The 15511-nt window shown below is 42.9% G+C and overlaps 1 protein-coding gene across 1 annotated transcript in view; it reads left to right on the top strand.

Moving 5' to 3' along the window:
- Nucleotides 1–15511, top strand: part of ZBTB40 (zinc finger and BTB domain containing 40) — an 82049-nt gene that overhangs the window by 51253 nt on the left and 15285 nt on the right. Inside the window, exons 4-12 of the mRNA XM_061184770.1 lie at nucleotides 964–1156; nucleotides 1758–1915; nucleotides 5535–5727; nucleotides 7458–7594; nucleotides 8002–8203; nucleotides 8565–8698; nucleotides 10317–10485; nucleotides 10773–11240; nucleotides 11978–12184. Coding sequence (XP_061040753.1) covers nucleotides 964–1156; nucleotides 1758–1915; nucleotides 5535–5727; nucleotides 7458–7594; nucleotides 8002–8203; nucleotides 8565–8698; nucleotides 10317–10485; nucleotides 10773–11240; nucleotides 11978–12184 — 1861 coding nt within the window. The remainder of the gene's footprint in view (nucleotides 1–963; nucleotides 1157–1757; nucleotides 1916–5534; nucleotides 5728–7457; nucleotides 7595–8001; nucleotides 8204–8564; nucleotides 8699–10316; nucleotides 10486–10772; nucleotides 11241–11977; nucleotides 12185–15511) is intronic.

Below are 15511 nucleotides of genomic sequence, written 5' to 3'. Positions count from 1 at the left end.
TATTTGGGAGGAGAGAAGAAGATAAAGTCCCTCTAAACAACAATTTTAAACATATAATTACTGTAAGAATATATAATAACTGTCTAGGTGAACTTTGCCAGTATACATATTCAAGAGATCCTTTTGTGTTGTGTATGTGGCTGTGTGTGCATGTGTGTGTCTAGAAAACCTTTTTGCTCTCTAAAGACTCTCATGAGAAAACTATTTTCTTTTATAGTATCGACACTAAAAAACATCAGAGGTAAGTTGTAGTTTTGCCAAGTAGAAATATAAAGATTATACATAAGACTATACTCATGAAATTTTCGATTACCAGATTTTTCATTATTGCTGAAATAGAAATATTAATTCTGCCTTCCAGTTGGCATTCCTCCCATTTGTGTGAGAGATGCTTTGTCAGACCGAAGAAAGGAATGCTAATGTTGTTTATTTTACCCCTGGAGTTGCTGATATTTTAATGCTCTAGGTTTTGAAAAGTCATGAAGGGAGTTGGGTTTTAGGCATATGGTGCTGAGACCCCTGGAGGATAAGGCACATCCAACAGACACTGTGGCTCTGGATTGAGACAGAGTTCAGGATTAGTGCACTGGTTTTCAGGGTTGTCTTCATAAAGGTGATAGTTAAAGCTATATGTGTGAGAGCTTTTCAAAAGGAGAGTATATAAAGTGAGAAAAAATAAAGAGTTGAAACCAGTCTTAGGTACTGCTTTTGCTTATGGATTTGGAAGAAGAGCCAGTGAGGAAGGCAGAAAAAGAGTGGTCAGAAAGGCGAGTTCTTACCCAAAATGCTTCAGTGTCAAGAAGTCAGAGGAGAATTGTGCTGCAGAGGTGATAGTACCGTCAAATGCCATAGAAAGGTCAAGTAGGCGGGGATCAAACTGTTGAGGGCCCACTTGCCAAATCCAAGGAGCATGGAGTTCTTGTGGCTGGCTAATCTGTCTTTCTGGGCACTTGTGTTCTACAGACCATAATGGGATGTCTTGTGGGTGAAGAAGGACAGTCAGCATTCCAGAGAATCCTGGATAAAGTAAGAAGTGAGAGCCTGGATGTTCAGACTGTCGTGTCCCTGTTGAGTCTGTTCCAAGATTCTAATCCTGCGGTGAAGGCAGCACTGTTAGACGGACAGCCAGAGGCTGTAGAAGCAGTGCAGCCAAAAGGTACGAGAAACCTTATCCACCTGAGTGACTGAATTTTATTCTGGGAAGATGCTGTAAAGCTTGCTCCAGTGATACATTTCTTCAATGGCTTAGTTATTGTTAAAGTGATTTTCACATAAATTCTACCTGTAGTTCCAGAGACTGCATGTTAATATATGCAAACTGAATTTGAGTCTTCATTTCTACCCCCTACTTAACTAATCTGACATCTTGGAGTTTGAGAATACCATCAGTGTTCTCCTGCCCTTCAGAAAGCCACACATCCAAATCAGTGTTTTGAGTGCCCACGGTGAACTGGTTTGCTGACAGCACTTAAAGGCTGAAGTTTCTCTCATTTGGGTTAGATACAAAGCAGTGGCCTTGCCAGCCAGAGGTTAACCTCTGGCTGGCTCTACAGCTTTGTGTTTCGACAGATACATGAAACATTTTTCCTTTCATAGAGTTTAAACAGAATAATAAAGTATTTTCCTCTCCAAAAAGAGATTCTGCATTCGGGTGCTCAGGGTTGGCTGAGAGTCACTTTACTATTCTGTTAGATCTCTCTTGACAAACCATGCTGTCATTTTCTTCAAATTGACGAGCTTCTCTTGTTCGTCTCTAGCTCTTTCTCCCCCAGGGAGCACAGAAGAGGGAAAGACCTTGTCTGTTCTGTTACTAGAACACAAAGAGGACCTGATCCGGTGTGTAACACAGCTGAGACCTATTTTGGAGTTCCTGGAAACAGGCGAGGAGGAATTCCTGACTGGCTCTGAGAAAAGGGTAACTGTCGAGTATCTCTTTCTCCTTTCTGCAGCACTCTGTTTTAAACCTCTTTTGTGACACAGAGCACTTTTTACCTTGCAGTATTTGTTCACATACTACATAGTAAGCACCTTGAAGCTCAGGTTCTTGCTTCATACCTCCGTGTATCCCCTGCACCAGCTTGCTGAGTGCCTTGCATACTGTAGTCAGACATTACATCTTTAGATGCATGGATGGATGGCTATTCCTGCTAATCCACTCCGTGGGATTTTGATATAAAACATTTGCCCCAAGAGTTGAAGTGTTCAGGCACATTTCTAATTGTTATGCCACTTTTTACAGAAATGATACACTGTTCATCTTTAGAAAATTGGGAAAACAAGCAGAAAGAAAAAAGTCCAAATCTTCCACCATCTCACCACCCAGAGATGATCACTACTAACATTTTGGAACATGTGCTCCCACTTTTTCTCATTTGAATCATCCTGGGATGGGATTATCATACAGCTTTGTAACTTTATTTTTTAATTGAATATATTGTGAATATATTTCCATACCTACATACGGATTTTGGTAGCTGCATTGTATTGTCTAATGGATATACCATAATTCATTAATTATTTTGGGGCATTTGTTTCTTAGTTTTTGCTATTCAGGATTTTGCTATTATAAATAATGTTACAGGGGAACATTTTACACACAAATCGTTGCATAATTCTCATATTATTTTCTCAGGATAATTTCTAAGAAGTGAGATTTTGGAATAGAGAGTAAAATTTTTCAAGTGTTTGATATATATTGCCAAATTGCCCTTCAGGAAGGTTGTACCAATTTACACTCCCACCAGCCAGCTGCTAAAATCCTCATAAAACTGCTGGCATGACTTCTCAAGTCAACTAGATAACTGTATTTGTTGGTGTTATTGATTTCAACTTTGTGCTAAAAATATTTTTATATCTGGAAGGAAGGAATAGGGACAGAGAACTTTTGTGGCATCAAACTGTGGGAAGTGGCTTAAATGTTCAGGAGAGAAAATGTTTAGAAACCACTGGTGTGATGGCTGAGTACTGGATTGATAGTGAGGACTGGATCCTAGATTTTCTTCTTCTCGATCTTATATTGCTCTTTCTTTCATATAAAATGGAAAAACCTTTAATCTCAAAATTATATTTTGCAAATTATGTTTTTAAAAGTTTAACTCCTTTGCACTTCTTGAGAAAGATAATATACGAACAGAGTAAGATTAAACCCCTGTTTTCTCCTTAGACTTCAGATTAAGTTTAATTTCAGGCACTCAGTTTAAGTAAGTTGCTTATAGCTCTAGAAATATCTCATTCCTTGTTTAGCGATTTCATTCAATTACTCATTCAAACTTTTTCCTTATTAGCTAGATTGAATGTGTCCTTTGAACTGTTTCATTATCTTGATAAAATAGCATTTATAGGTAGAGCCCAAACTCAGCCCCATTCCCTGCAGCCAGGCAGACCATGCTGTCATTTTCTTCTGTCACTTTCAGTTTACTTGACAGAAAGAGCTGAAGCAGAAGAACTTAAATTAGTTCTAAATCACAAAAACACTTCTTAGGCTTGAGGTTCCACCAGAGCTTCATTAGGCTACTCTTTCTCATGAAAATTGAAGCAAAATAATAAAGCAGGAGTGTAGAGGTGAATGTTGATCGCATAGGCACAGTGTTTTTACACCATGTGGAACATGTCCTCAGGCCTTTTGGAACTGTTTCTCTCTCATGGAATGATGCTAATCATAGGTACCATGGCCCTTCTGTAAACATACCTTGGGTTCTGGGGGTAAATAGGCATTTTTTCACTTCAGGATTGGAAACAGATATAAAAATAGTAATTACTATAGCTGCCATTTATTTATTGTTTACTGTGTGCCAAGCAGCGTGCTGAGGACCTTTAAAGCATTACTAAATTCTACCCTCGCAGCAGCTTTATGAAGTTATGGTTAATACCCTAACTTTAAAGATGAAGAAACAGAAGCTAAGAATGGTAAGCAGCATACCCAAAGGCGCAGCTGCTTGGGGCCAGCACTGGAACCCAGACTTCTAAACAAAGCACATCTCTTAACCACTGTGCATCCTGCTTCCGAATGATATCAATAACCACTGTCATTTATTAACAATCACATATGTCCTAGGAGTTATGCTCGGCTCTACAAATGGCAGCTTCATTTTAGAGAATTGTCATACTGACAGTGCAAGAGTTGGTATTGTTATCTTCTTTTGCAGATGAGAAGAATAAGGTTTAAAGACTTAAATGACTTGCCCAAGGTCACACAGGCCATACATTTTAGAACTGGGTTTCAAACTAGGCCTGTCTGGCTTTAAAGTTCATACCCACTCTTAACAGTATCTGGCTGCCTCGTTTTGTATCAGGTTATTGTTTACGAGCTAAGAGATAGCACAGAAATCAGTACGGTTTTTAGATACAAGCCCTTAAGTTTTAAATTATGGCTCATTTAGTAGAAATCTAATATATATTAGACCTTAAACAAAGAGAATGACTATATTCTGTATGGACAAGGTATGTGACAACTTAATTTATAATATACACATGCCTTTCATATATGTAATATAGATATTTCTTTTACATATATAAAACCAATTTGGTTTTATAGCTAAATTTATTATTTTAAAACAGAAGTAATTTGATAATAGCGTCCTCTGGCATGCTACCATGACCATCTGCTTGACTCTTTCTCCTGAGAGCTGGCATTTTCCCAAAGGAAAGTTCAAAATTCAGTTACTGTGAACCTGTAGATTACATGTATTGAAATAATCCCCTGTATCATCCACAAGAGCCGAGTTATACATATTTAGTTGCAGTCCATTAAGAGCTAGTTCTATTGTAATTGGAAAATATCTTTAAAATAACTGTCAGGTGTTTGATTTTTCAACCTTTTGCTGGAGGCCTGTGCCCTCTTGACTCAGAAAACCCTCTAGCATACCAGGGAAGAACAAGCGGGTAAAACTGTGGGATGATGACTTGAGCTGGTGCATGTGGCCGCTGGGGAGGAGAGGGATAGATAATGAGGAATCCGCTAGAAAAATGATCCTGAAGTGCACTTTAAATCTATTATTTTGGAGGCCACAGACAAATGTATGAAGTATCCGGGTATTCAAATTGCAATGCAAATAAAGTAAAAGGAAGTAAAATAATAGAATTGCCCTGAACTTGCAGCCTCTGCCACTGTCATGTACTTTACTGAACAAAGATGAAAAACACTGTAACTGTATTTATTAATTGCCAGTCAGTTTTGCAATCTTAGTGTCTGAACAAACTCAATCTAAAGCTTAGATGTAAGCTGCTTGCTCTATCATAGAGGCCTAGCGTAAGAATATTTTCACAAAATGCAAACTGTCAGAGGCAAAGAATATGCACAGACCCGCAATTGAGAAAGAAAGATTTTCATGGAGCTGTTTGTTTAGAGAATGTTTTGGATTTTTATTGAAACAGAATAAGGAAGAGACTATGACAAAACTAGCGCTAGAGACAAGCAGAAGAGGACATGGAGTCGGGGCGGCTTGTAATGCTGTCTTGCTGGTCTTTCCAGTGGTGTGTCAAATGCATTTAGAATTGCCAGTAACTGGTGTCGGGTTGATTGCTTGCCACTGCAGGTGATTCTGAATTGCTGTGAGGGTGGAACACCCAAGGAGACAATAGAAAATTTGTTGCACAGAATGGCTGAAGAGAAGACCCTGAGCGCTGAGAGTTTGGTAAAACTCCTTCAGGCTGTGAAGATGACGTTCCCAAACTTGGGCCTTCTGCTGGAGAATTTGCAGAAATTAGCTGCTTTGCCGAGCACCACAGGTATTAGTTAATTATTGACTCTCTGGACTGGAACCACTCCTACAGAAAATTATAGCTTAAAACACCCTTTTGGCTCCTTGCTGGGGAGATAAGACAATGTTGAGAAAGGCCATTGTGAAAGAGAAACTAGCTGTCACAAATTGGTGATTCTCGATATCTCTGGAGTTAGGATCGGAAATCTAAGAATTTCTTCTCCATTAAGCTCCCCCGTGATGGTCCCGTGGTTCAGGGTCCCCGGGGCAGTCACGTGCCACCTGTGAGCGCCTGTGGAGCGGATGGACGCACACGTGTGAGCGGCGGGAGCTCAGGTCCTGATGTGGCCGCTCCCGCAGGGGCGCCGTTTGCTTCCAGCCGTGCCCAGAGTTAGCCACCCCTCGCGTCCCGCCGGTGTGGGGACTGACTGTCCCTTAGAGAAACAGCCCGACTCTAGCCAATCATCCCCTGTCCCAGAACGTTTGCGAATGAAGTGGTTTTCAGAAGAAGGCTATTTGGGAAAGGAGAGAACTTTCTAACTAGCTTATAAGAATAATATATACTTATACAAACTTGAACAGTTTAAAAAATAAAGAAGAAAACCTCAAATCCCACCACTTGATTATTTCAGTGTTAACACATTGACATATTTCATCTATCACATTATTTTTACAGTGTTGAGATGCTCTACCCTATTTTACCGTTTCCCCCACTTATCAATATAGTATAAACGTTCTCCTCCACGCTTCAGAACACTCCCTAGAATTCTATTTTTTTAAGGCTATGTAGTTCCTATCATAAGTACACTTATGCTGTCTTACTCATGCCCTTGTCTAGGGGCACACGTAGCATAATGGTTAAGACTATCAAGATTACTGGGATTTGCATCCTGACTTCTTTGGTAGCTCTGTGACCCTGAGTAAGCGACTTAACCCTTCTGAACCTCGTTCTCTCCTCTGTGAGATGGTGGTAAGAATGGTACCTTCCACCTTCATTTCTGTGGCTACTGTGAGATAATATATGTAAACACGGAGCACAGTGCTCAGCACATAATACACACTCAGTAAATATTAGTTGTTATCTTCATCATCATCGTCACAGGCTTCTCAGTGGCAAAAATCTTTGTACACAGATTTTTTTTGCCTTCAGGTCATTTCTTAAGGCTAGATTCCCAGAAGTGGAGTTACTGGGCCAGAGAGGAAAATAAATTTTTAAATATCTACAAAGCTAAGGGGAATGCCTCATAGTTTTGATTTTTCTTTACTTTCAAATAAATATAACCTCTTAAAAGAGAGTAACTAACAGATTGGCTCAGAGGGCATATAAACAGAAGAACAATGGGTCAGCTTTGCTACCGCCGTCCTGACTCGTGCCTGCCTGTACTTTGGATCGCCGCATGGATCCTTTACCTCAGGCCTGGTGGATAACATCCCTTGAATCTCTACATCTGCACCTCTTACAAGTGCAGCCTTCTAATTACCCCCTGGTTGAGCAATCACTAGCTTCTACCACTGGGCGCTAACTTTCAAAGTGTTGGTGGTTTTGTGACCCTGCAACACTGAGTGATTAAGTGTAGACCAGAGGAGACGTGAGCGCACATGTGTGAGGCCCCAAGCCACGAGCTGCACTTGTGCTGCAGAGGAGACAGAGCTCCTGTGCTGATCTGTTCTCCTGCCCGCATTTGTAACTCCCCTCGTGTCATGTAGAAAAGGCCTTAAGGAGGTTTTGTTGTTGTCGTTTTGCTAATATCCTTACAGTCCAAGCAAGCCCTGATGATTATGGGATTGAACTATTGAGGCGGTATCACGAAAACCTCTCAGAGATTTTCACAGACGACCAGATGTTACAAAAAATGATCCCACATGTGAAGAGTTTAGCCCCTGGAGAAAGAGAGGTAAGAGAGAGAGGGAGGAAGGGTGGGCAAAATTGAGAGAGAAGGAAAAAAGATTAACATATATTTTTTAAAATATATTTCTATTTTATATAAACATACACACACACAGCCATGTTGAGAAATGCTAAGGAGTCAGCAGAGAAGGAGATAGTAGGTGATTCAATTTCTAAGGCAGAGTGACAAGTAGGATAGTTGTAATTTCTGCAGTGATAAGGAAAAGCATTCAAAAGGAAGAATGAAGAACCTTCTCGTGTATAAACATCTCTCAGGTTGAAAGAAGTGAAGGATGTTGAAAAACTCCTCCCCAGAAATACGTTCACTACGACCCAGGGCTCAGACTTGCAGCTCTGCAGCTGGGCCAGTGGCTAGAAAGTCCCTTACGTGTATGTTTGTGCCGCATCTTGAAGGTCATGGAGAAGCTTGTGAAACGTGACTCTGGTTCAGGTGGTTTCAGTGCTCTGATGTCAGCAGTTCTAGAAGAGCAGACTCTCTCTGCAGCAGCCATTTGGCAACTGCTGCTGGTGGCTCAGGAGACAAAGGCCTGCCCATTGAACCTGCTCACGGAGGAAATACGAAGGGAGCCTGGCGCAGACGCTTTCTTCCGGGCAGGTAGGTTGCCTGGCCTCTGTGCTGGCTTTGCCCCCACCAGAGGTTATTGTCAGTCTTTGCAGAAAATAGAGCTCTCTTACGGTAGTCTTCCACATCCTGACCAGTAGAAGTAAGGACTGGCAATTTTGTTCAAGGACATGGGAGTTTGTAAACCTTTCAAAGTAAAATGTGCAGCAATTCTTCTAAGTTTATATTAATTATACTCTGATTACAGTGATGTTTGCCATCTTCTTCACTCCCAACTCCAGGTGGGAGATAGATGAAGTATATTCTCATTATGAAGAACTGAGTTGAGAAAAGATGAAAGGGAAAAATGGTGCTCATAGTTTTACTAATGAGTTTTCAATCCCTCTTTATTCAGTGATGACCCCAGAAAGTGCCGCCTTCGAAACCATCCTGAGGCATCACAGGTTGATCCTAGAGGCCATCCAGCAAAGGGCTGAACTCAAGTGCTTGGCCTCAGAGGAAGAGCGCCTGGCGGAGACTGTGAAAGAGGTGTGGTGGGGATAACAACACAATGTTTGGGGGAGTTTTACAGCGTTGATGCCCGGGACTGTCTTCACTCCTAAGGGAGGAACCAGCTCCTTGGAGCACCTGCTGCGGGCAGGCCCAGGCTAAGCAACACTTGTCATGCTTTTGCTCTTATAATCCTCCCAACTCTGGGTGACAGGTGATGCCACCCACATTTTACAGATAAGGGAGCTCGGGCTCTGAGGGGTCAGTGATGTATCTAGGATGTACCAGCTAGTCAGAGAAGCAGCCAGGACTGGAACTCAGGTTCAAGTGACTCAAACCCAGATTTATTCCATTTGTTTAAACCTAGGAAAACTCAAAGGGAACCATGATACTGGTCTCTCACGTGTTCTAAGAAGCAACTTTTTTCAGAGGAAGAAAAGTAAAATTGGTCTTATTACATGCTCTATTCTGGCTTCTAGAAAGAGCCAAAATAAACATAGAAAGAACAAAGCTTTTGCCCATATGGGATAACAAATAGTGCCAACTTATTTTCTGTAAGGCTTCTCACAGTGTGGCCAGCATCCCAGAAAAACCAGGTGGGGATTGCAGGGGGAATTCACGGATGTTCATCCCAGGATCATGTGCGTCTTGAGTGGGAAAGAATTATAAAGGAACATAAAATTAAACTACAGATTCACCTGTTGTGCTTTTTGATCCAAGTAGGCATGGATGGTGTGTAGAAAGGCCGTCCTAACTCTGTCCACACAGGTGACAGCCCCACCTTGGTCTGACTCTCAGATGGGCAGAAGATGGCCCACATTTCTGTGGGGCTTCAGAGGAGAGATTCATCCGCTAGACACTCTCCAGCACGCCTCGCACTTCAGAGATGGGGCTTCTGCCGTTGATCAGTTTTAGCCTCACTAATTAGTCTCAAGCCTGCCTCCAGGGACATCAGGTTTATTTAGATAGACTTGAAAAGAGCAGAAATAAAATATCTTCCAAAATGAAAATTCCATTTGGCCATCTGTGGATGGTTTAGCTTTATTTTCTCAGTGTACTGACTCTTTTCTGCTGATAACTCTAACATTCTGAGAGGATGGCTTTGAAATAATATTCTTGGCCTCTTTAAAGCCCCTATTTGAACCTTCCTTAAAAACCTGAGTTTCTTTATGAAAGAAAATGATGTTTAAAAGGGTACATATAAGTATCTAAAAACGTGAAGCCACTGATCATGCAGAATTACTTCCCAACATTCAGACAGTTATATATTATGAAAAATTATCTTGATCATCAAGACAGAAATGCCAACAACCAAGTCCTATAGCTTTCCAAGCATATAATACTAAGATCTAGAAAAGTTCTTTGGGAGACTCCTGGTTTCTGAGAAGATACTTCTCACAGAAAATCCTCAACGCTTCCTTGCTTGCACCTTTGTATTTGCACATTTGTCTTCATATGTGCCTCCTTGTTAAAATTTTGTTAATTTCCCTGTTCTTGGAGAAAGAGGGCTCTCCACTGTATTTATGGCACGAAATGTGTGCTTGTTACAGATGGAGCAATGCCTCCCTGAAATTAGCTTTGTTTTTTCTAAGTTGAAAACCGTGGAGAAAATCTGCTGATATTAACCGCAAACCTTTGTCTCATGGTATTCATTTAGATTCTGAGCATGTCCTCAGAGACAGCCAGCCCTGAAGCTTCCCTGAGAGCATTGCTGAGCAGAGCCATGGAAAAATCCATCTCGGCCATTGAAATATGTCAGCTCCTGTGCAGCATCCACAGATCTTTCCCAGGCCTGCAGCCTGTCATGCAGGAGTTGGCGTATGCCGGTAAGAAACAGGGTGGGTGGGGTCCTGTTACGCCCCCGGGTTGTTTCCTTATTGGAGAGAAGAGGCAGCAGTTCATTTAAGAGCTCACCCATCGCTGCTTTATTTTATATGCTCTCAAATACTTAGAAAAGTCATAGACATAGATGTAAAATGATGCTGTCTGTGTTTATCAGAGAATAAAGATGAACAGTCCCAAGTAGTCTCCATTCTCCCCTAAGAAGGAAAGTTAGAAAGCAAAGTAGGAACATAGGAAATTCCCAGAGCCATGAGATCTCTCTCCTGTGCAGGTTTCCTTACTCAGGAAAAGGGAGAGAAGGAAAGGTGGATGGTGAGTAATAAATTTCACCTTGAAGCCAAGGACAAAGCAGATGAAAAGGCAGCTGAGCCAGCTGAAGAAAACTGCCAGCCTGGGAAACAGGACGGTCAAGGAGAGACTGGTTCCTTGCCAGAACAACAAGAGAAAGATACTTCTGCCTCCCCAGACTCTGCCAAGAAGAGCTTCGTCTGTAAGGCCTGCGACAAGAGCTTCCATTTCTACTGCCGCCTCAAGGTGCACATGAAGCGCTGTCGGGTGGCCAAGAGCAAACAGGTGCAGTGTAAGGAGTGTAACGAGACCAAGGACTCTAAGAAAGAGCTGGAGAAACATCAGCTGGAGGCCCATGGTACAGGTGGAGAGCCTGACGTCCCCAAGAAGAAGAAGAAGAGGCTTCCGGTGACGTGTGACCTCTGTGGAAGAGAATTTGCTCATGCCTCAGGTACATTCAAGAAGGCGAAGTAATAGAGGATGATAATTCAGATATTGTAGTTTGGATTCCAGGCCTTGCCTCCAGTATGCAATAAGGGCTGTGGAAAGGCTTAGAAAATAGAGCAGAGGCAGGGTAATGTTTTGAGAAGAGCATGAGCTTTGGAATCAGCTCCCTGAGCTTTAATATCCCCCTGTTAAATAGGCACCCTGATACCACTTACTTTTTTGAATTGCTATGAAGATTTAAGATAATATAGCTGAACACCTAGTACAGTGCCTTCCATAGAGTTAGCACTCAGTAAATTGTGGCTATTATTATTCATAATAATAACCAGCTATTTCACACCTGACTCTTAGGTTTCCATGTATCACTCGTTTCTTGATAGTAAACAAGAGTCCTAGAAACCAGGGGATGTAGAATTTGAATTGTTTTCCCTTGCCCCAAACCTAATGAAACAGAAAAGTGAGTTTTGTTTCACTCTTTCTGGGTGACTGGGTCCTATTTAAGAGAGAGAGAGGAGATAGAAAAGATACACCCGGGACACTTGATGCCTGACGCAGCCAGGAAGGGACCAAGGTGGCTTGGAGCGCTGGGTGGTGGGCTGACGAGCAGCGTGGCCTGGCGTCCTGTGGTGCACGCTGTGCTTCCTCTCGAGGCCTGGCCTGAGACAGTGCTCGGGTGTTTCCTCCTGCTGAATTCATAACATTGCTCACTAGCATCTCTGGTCCCTGGCATGGCTTCCCTAGGCATGCAGTACCACAAACTGACAGAGCATTTTGACGAGAAGCCGTTCTCCTGTGAGGAGTGTGGGGCAAAGTTTGCGGCCAATTCTACCCTGAAGAACCACCTTCGCCTTCACACTGGGGACCGTCCGTTCATGTGCAAGCACTGCCTCATGACCTTCACCCAGGCCTCTGCCCTGGCCTACCACACCAAGAAGAAGCACTCAGAAGGTAAGGCGTGGAGAATTTCTTCATTTTTCCTGCAAACTTTAACACTGTGAGCTGCCTAAAAACCCATTTGGGCTTAGGCGTGATACGTATCTCAGAGAGATCAAAAACAGAAATAGACGTGGACTCTCTAGGTGCACAGATGCTGGGAATACATATGTGCACAGACATGTAAAATGCTTTTGGTGAGAGTTTCTGAAGAGAGGCTGGCTAACATAATGTTATGGCTTTCTAGTTATAGAAGTTACATAAAGCCAGGAATTCTTTGGGCTTTGAGGTGGGGTTCAAGCATAAGAAAACCCTTGGTCGAGCACCTGCTGTGGATCGGGCAGTGGCAGACACTAAGTGACTTACCTGGAATACCTGGGATCACAGAGCTGACGGTCCAGCGTGTCTCTAGTATAGAGACAGTTACCGTGCAGGGTCAGGGTCACCCATCAGAGGTGTGACATGGAATAATAGCATTACAGGGAGATACGGAAGAATGAAGCAGGGGTTTCTAGTCCAGTCGGAGGGGGGACGGTGGGTTGTCAGGGAAGGCTTCTCGGAGGATTCTGGACATCGTTTGGAGCATTTATGTGTGAGTACAAATGCCACCATCATCTCGCCTGGATTGTTGTAGCCTCCTAACTGGTCTCCTCCTCTCACCCTTTCTCTGGACAGTGTTCTCAGTACAGAGGCCCAAGTGATCCTTCTAAAGCTAAGCCATGTTAGGTCGCTTCTCTGCTCAAAACCCTGCAAAAGCTTTTCCCCTCATTCAGTGTAAAATCTGAAGGGTAGCCTGCCAGGCCCCGCATGATCAAGTCCCCGATGCCTCTCCAACCTTATCTCTTACTGCTCTCCCCCTCACTTGCCCTGTTCTACCCGTTGCAGCCTCCTTGCAAGCCCTCTGACCTGCAGGGCACCTGCTGTAGGACCTGTGTTCCTGCTGTTCCTCTGCTTGGAATGCTTTCCCTTCAGACACCTCCAGGCTTCACTTCCTCACCGCCTTCAAGTCTTTACACACACCTCACATTCTCCGTTAGGCCTCTCCTGACCACCCTGTGTAAAATCTCAGTGCCCCAGCCCCAGTTCCCCTGCGTTATTTTTCTCCCTCTCACTTATCATAGGATCTATCATCTACGTTTTAATTTATTTTGTTTACAGTTAGTCTCCCCCTGTTAGAATACACGCTCCATGAGGGTAAAGCTCTTAGTCTTTTTTTTTCCTTCCCTCTGCTGTATCTGTGGAACTTAGAATAGTACTTAGCAATAGGAGGTCCTCAATAAACATTTACTGAGTGAATGAATTTCTTGAGCATTATTCCAGGCACTAGGGATAGTGTAACTATACACAAGCCCGCGGAGCTAACATTCCAGTGGGTACAACAGACCATATATAAATGTGTAATACAAATTCAGATAGTAGTCATTGCAATGAGGAAAAATAAAGCAGAATAAGCAGCAGGGGTGGGGATTGGGAACTATTTATTAATATTTGTATCATCAGAGAAAGCAGAGGAGATTTGAATAGAAACCTGAACGCAGTGAGAGACAGAACCAATGGAAGATCTAGGAGAAGAACATCACGAGTGCAGAGCACCCCCTCTCCAAGTGGGAACGAATGAGACTTACCTGTTTGAGGGACCGAAGAAAACTAGAAGGGGCTAAAGCACAGTATATGAGGGAAAAGTGTTGAGAGATAAGGTCAGAGAGGTCACCAAAGGGCAGATCTTGGGACTCTGGTGGTGCAGTGGTTAAGAATCCGCCTGCCAATGCAGGGGACACGGGTTCGAGCCCTGGTCCGGGAAGATCCCACACGCCACGGGGCAACTAAGCCCGTGCGCCACAACTACTGAGCTTGCGCTCTAGAGCCCGCAAATCACAACTACTGAGCCCACGTGCCACAACTACTGAAGCCCACGTGCCTAGAGCCCATGCTCTGCAACAAGAGAAGTCATCTGCAACAAGAGACGCCACCGCAATGAGAAGCCCCTGCACCACAATGAAGAGTAGCCCCCGCTCGCCGCAACTAGAGGAAGCCCGCGCTCAGCAACAAAGACCCAAAAATAAATAAATAAAAATAAATAAATTTATTTTAAAAAAAAAAACAACAAATGACCAGATCTTATAGGATCTTCTAAGCCAAGATAAGGACTTTGGTTTTTATGTGAGGTGTGTTCGTTTCTATTGCTGCTGTAAAAAATTACCAGGAACAGTGGCTTAAAACAACACAAATGTATAGTCTCACCACTTTGGAGGTTAAAAATCCAGAATGGGTCTTATGAAGCTGTGTTGGAGGGGTTGTAAAAAAATGTTCAAGTTTGGGGATATGTTGTTGAAAGTGGAAGTGACAGGACTGATAATGGATTAGATGTGGGATATGAGGGAAAGAGAGGAATTAAGGATGGCTTTGGGAGTTTTGGCATGAGCAGCCAGGTAAATGATGCTGCCATTTACTGAAACGGGGGGAAACTGGAGTGTGTGTGTATGTATAGGTGGGTGGGTTGCGGGGGTGGTGATGGTGGAGACTCAGGAACTCTGTTTTGGCATGGTGATAAATTTGAGCTACTCTTGGACCTCCAGCTGGAGAACTAGACTGATAGGCAGTGGATATAAGTCTGAAGTTCTAGGGACAGCTGGGAGATAGAGATATAAATGTGGGAGCTAGAGAGAATGTGGGAGCTAGCAATGTACAGGTGGAATGTAAGGCTCTGAGATAAGATCATCTAGAAAGTGGAGACAAAGAAGAAGGCCAAAGGCTGAGTCCTGGGCTTCTCAATAATTTCAACTCTTGATTCAAGAAACCCTTTTTTTCTTTTTTCTTTTTTTTTTCCCTGCTGTACTGCTACTTTATTTATTTTTTACTTCTTGATTAGAGTATAATTGCTTTACAATATTGTGTTAGTTTCTGCTGTATAACAAAGCGAATCAGCTATACGTATTCATATATCCCCATATCCCCTGCCTCTTGCGTCTCTCTCCCTCCCACCCTCCCTTTCCCACCCGTCTAGGTGGTCACAGAGCACCGAGCTGATCTCCCTGTGCTATGTGGCTGCTTCCCACTAGCTATCTGTTTTACATTTGGTAGTGTATATATGTCCATTGCCACTCTCTCACTTCGTCCCAGCTTCCCCTCCCTGCCCCCTGGTGTCCTCAAGTCCATTCTCTACGTCTGTGTCTTTATTCCTGTCCTGCACCTAGGTTCATCAGAACCATTTTTTTTTAGATTCCATATATGTGTGTTACCATATGGTATTTGTTTTCTCCTTCTGACTTACTTCACTCTGTATGACAGACTCTAGGTCCATCCACCTCACTACAATTAACTCAGTTTTCTTTCTTTTTATGG

This window comes from Eubalaena glacialis, chromosome 3 (genome assembly GCF_028564815.1).
Source record: "Eubalaena glacialis isolate mEubGla1 chromosome 3, mEubGla1.1.hap2.+ XY, whole genome shotgun sequence".
In the NCBI taxonomy this organism is placed as follows: Eukaryota; Metazoa; Chordata; class Mammalia; order Artiodactyla; family Balaenidae; genus Eubalaena; species Eubalaena glacialis.
This window is presented reverse-complemented; position numbering and strand designations above follow the sequence as displayed.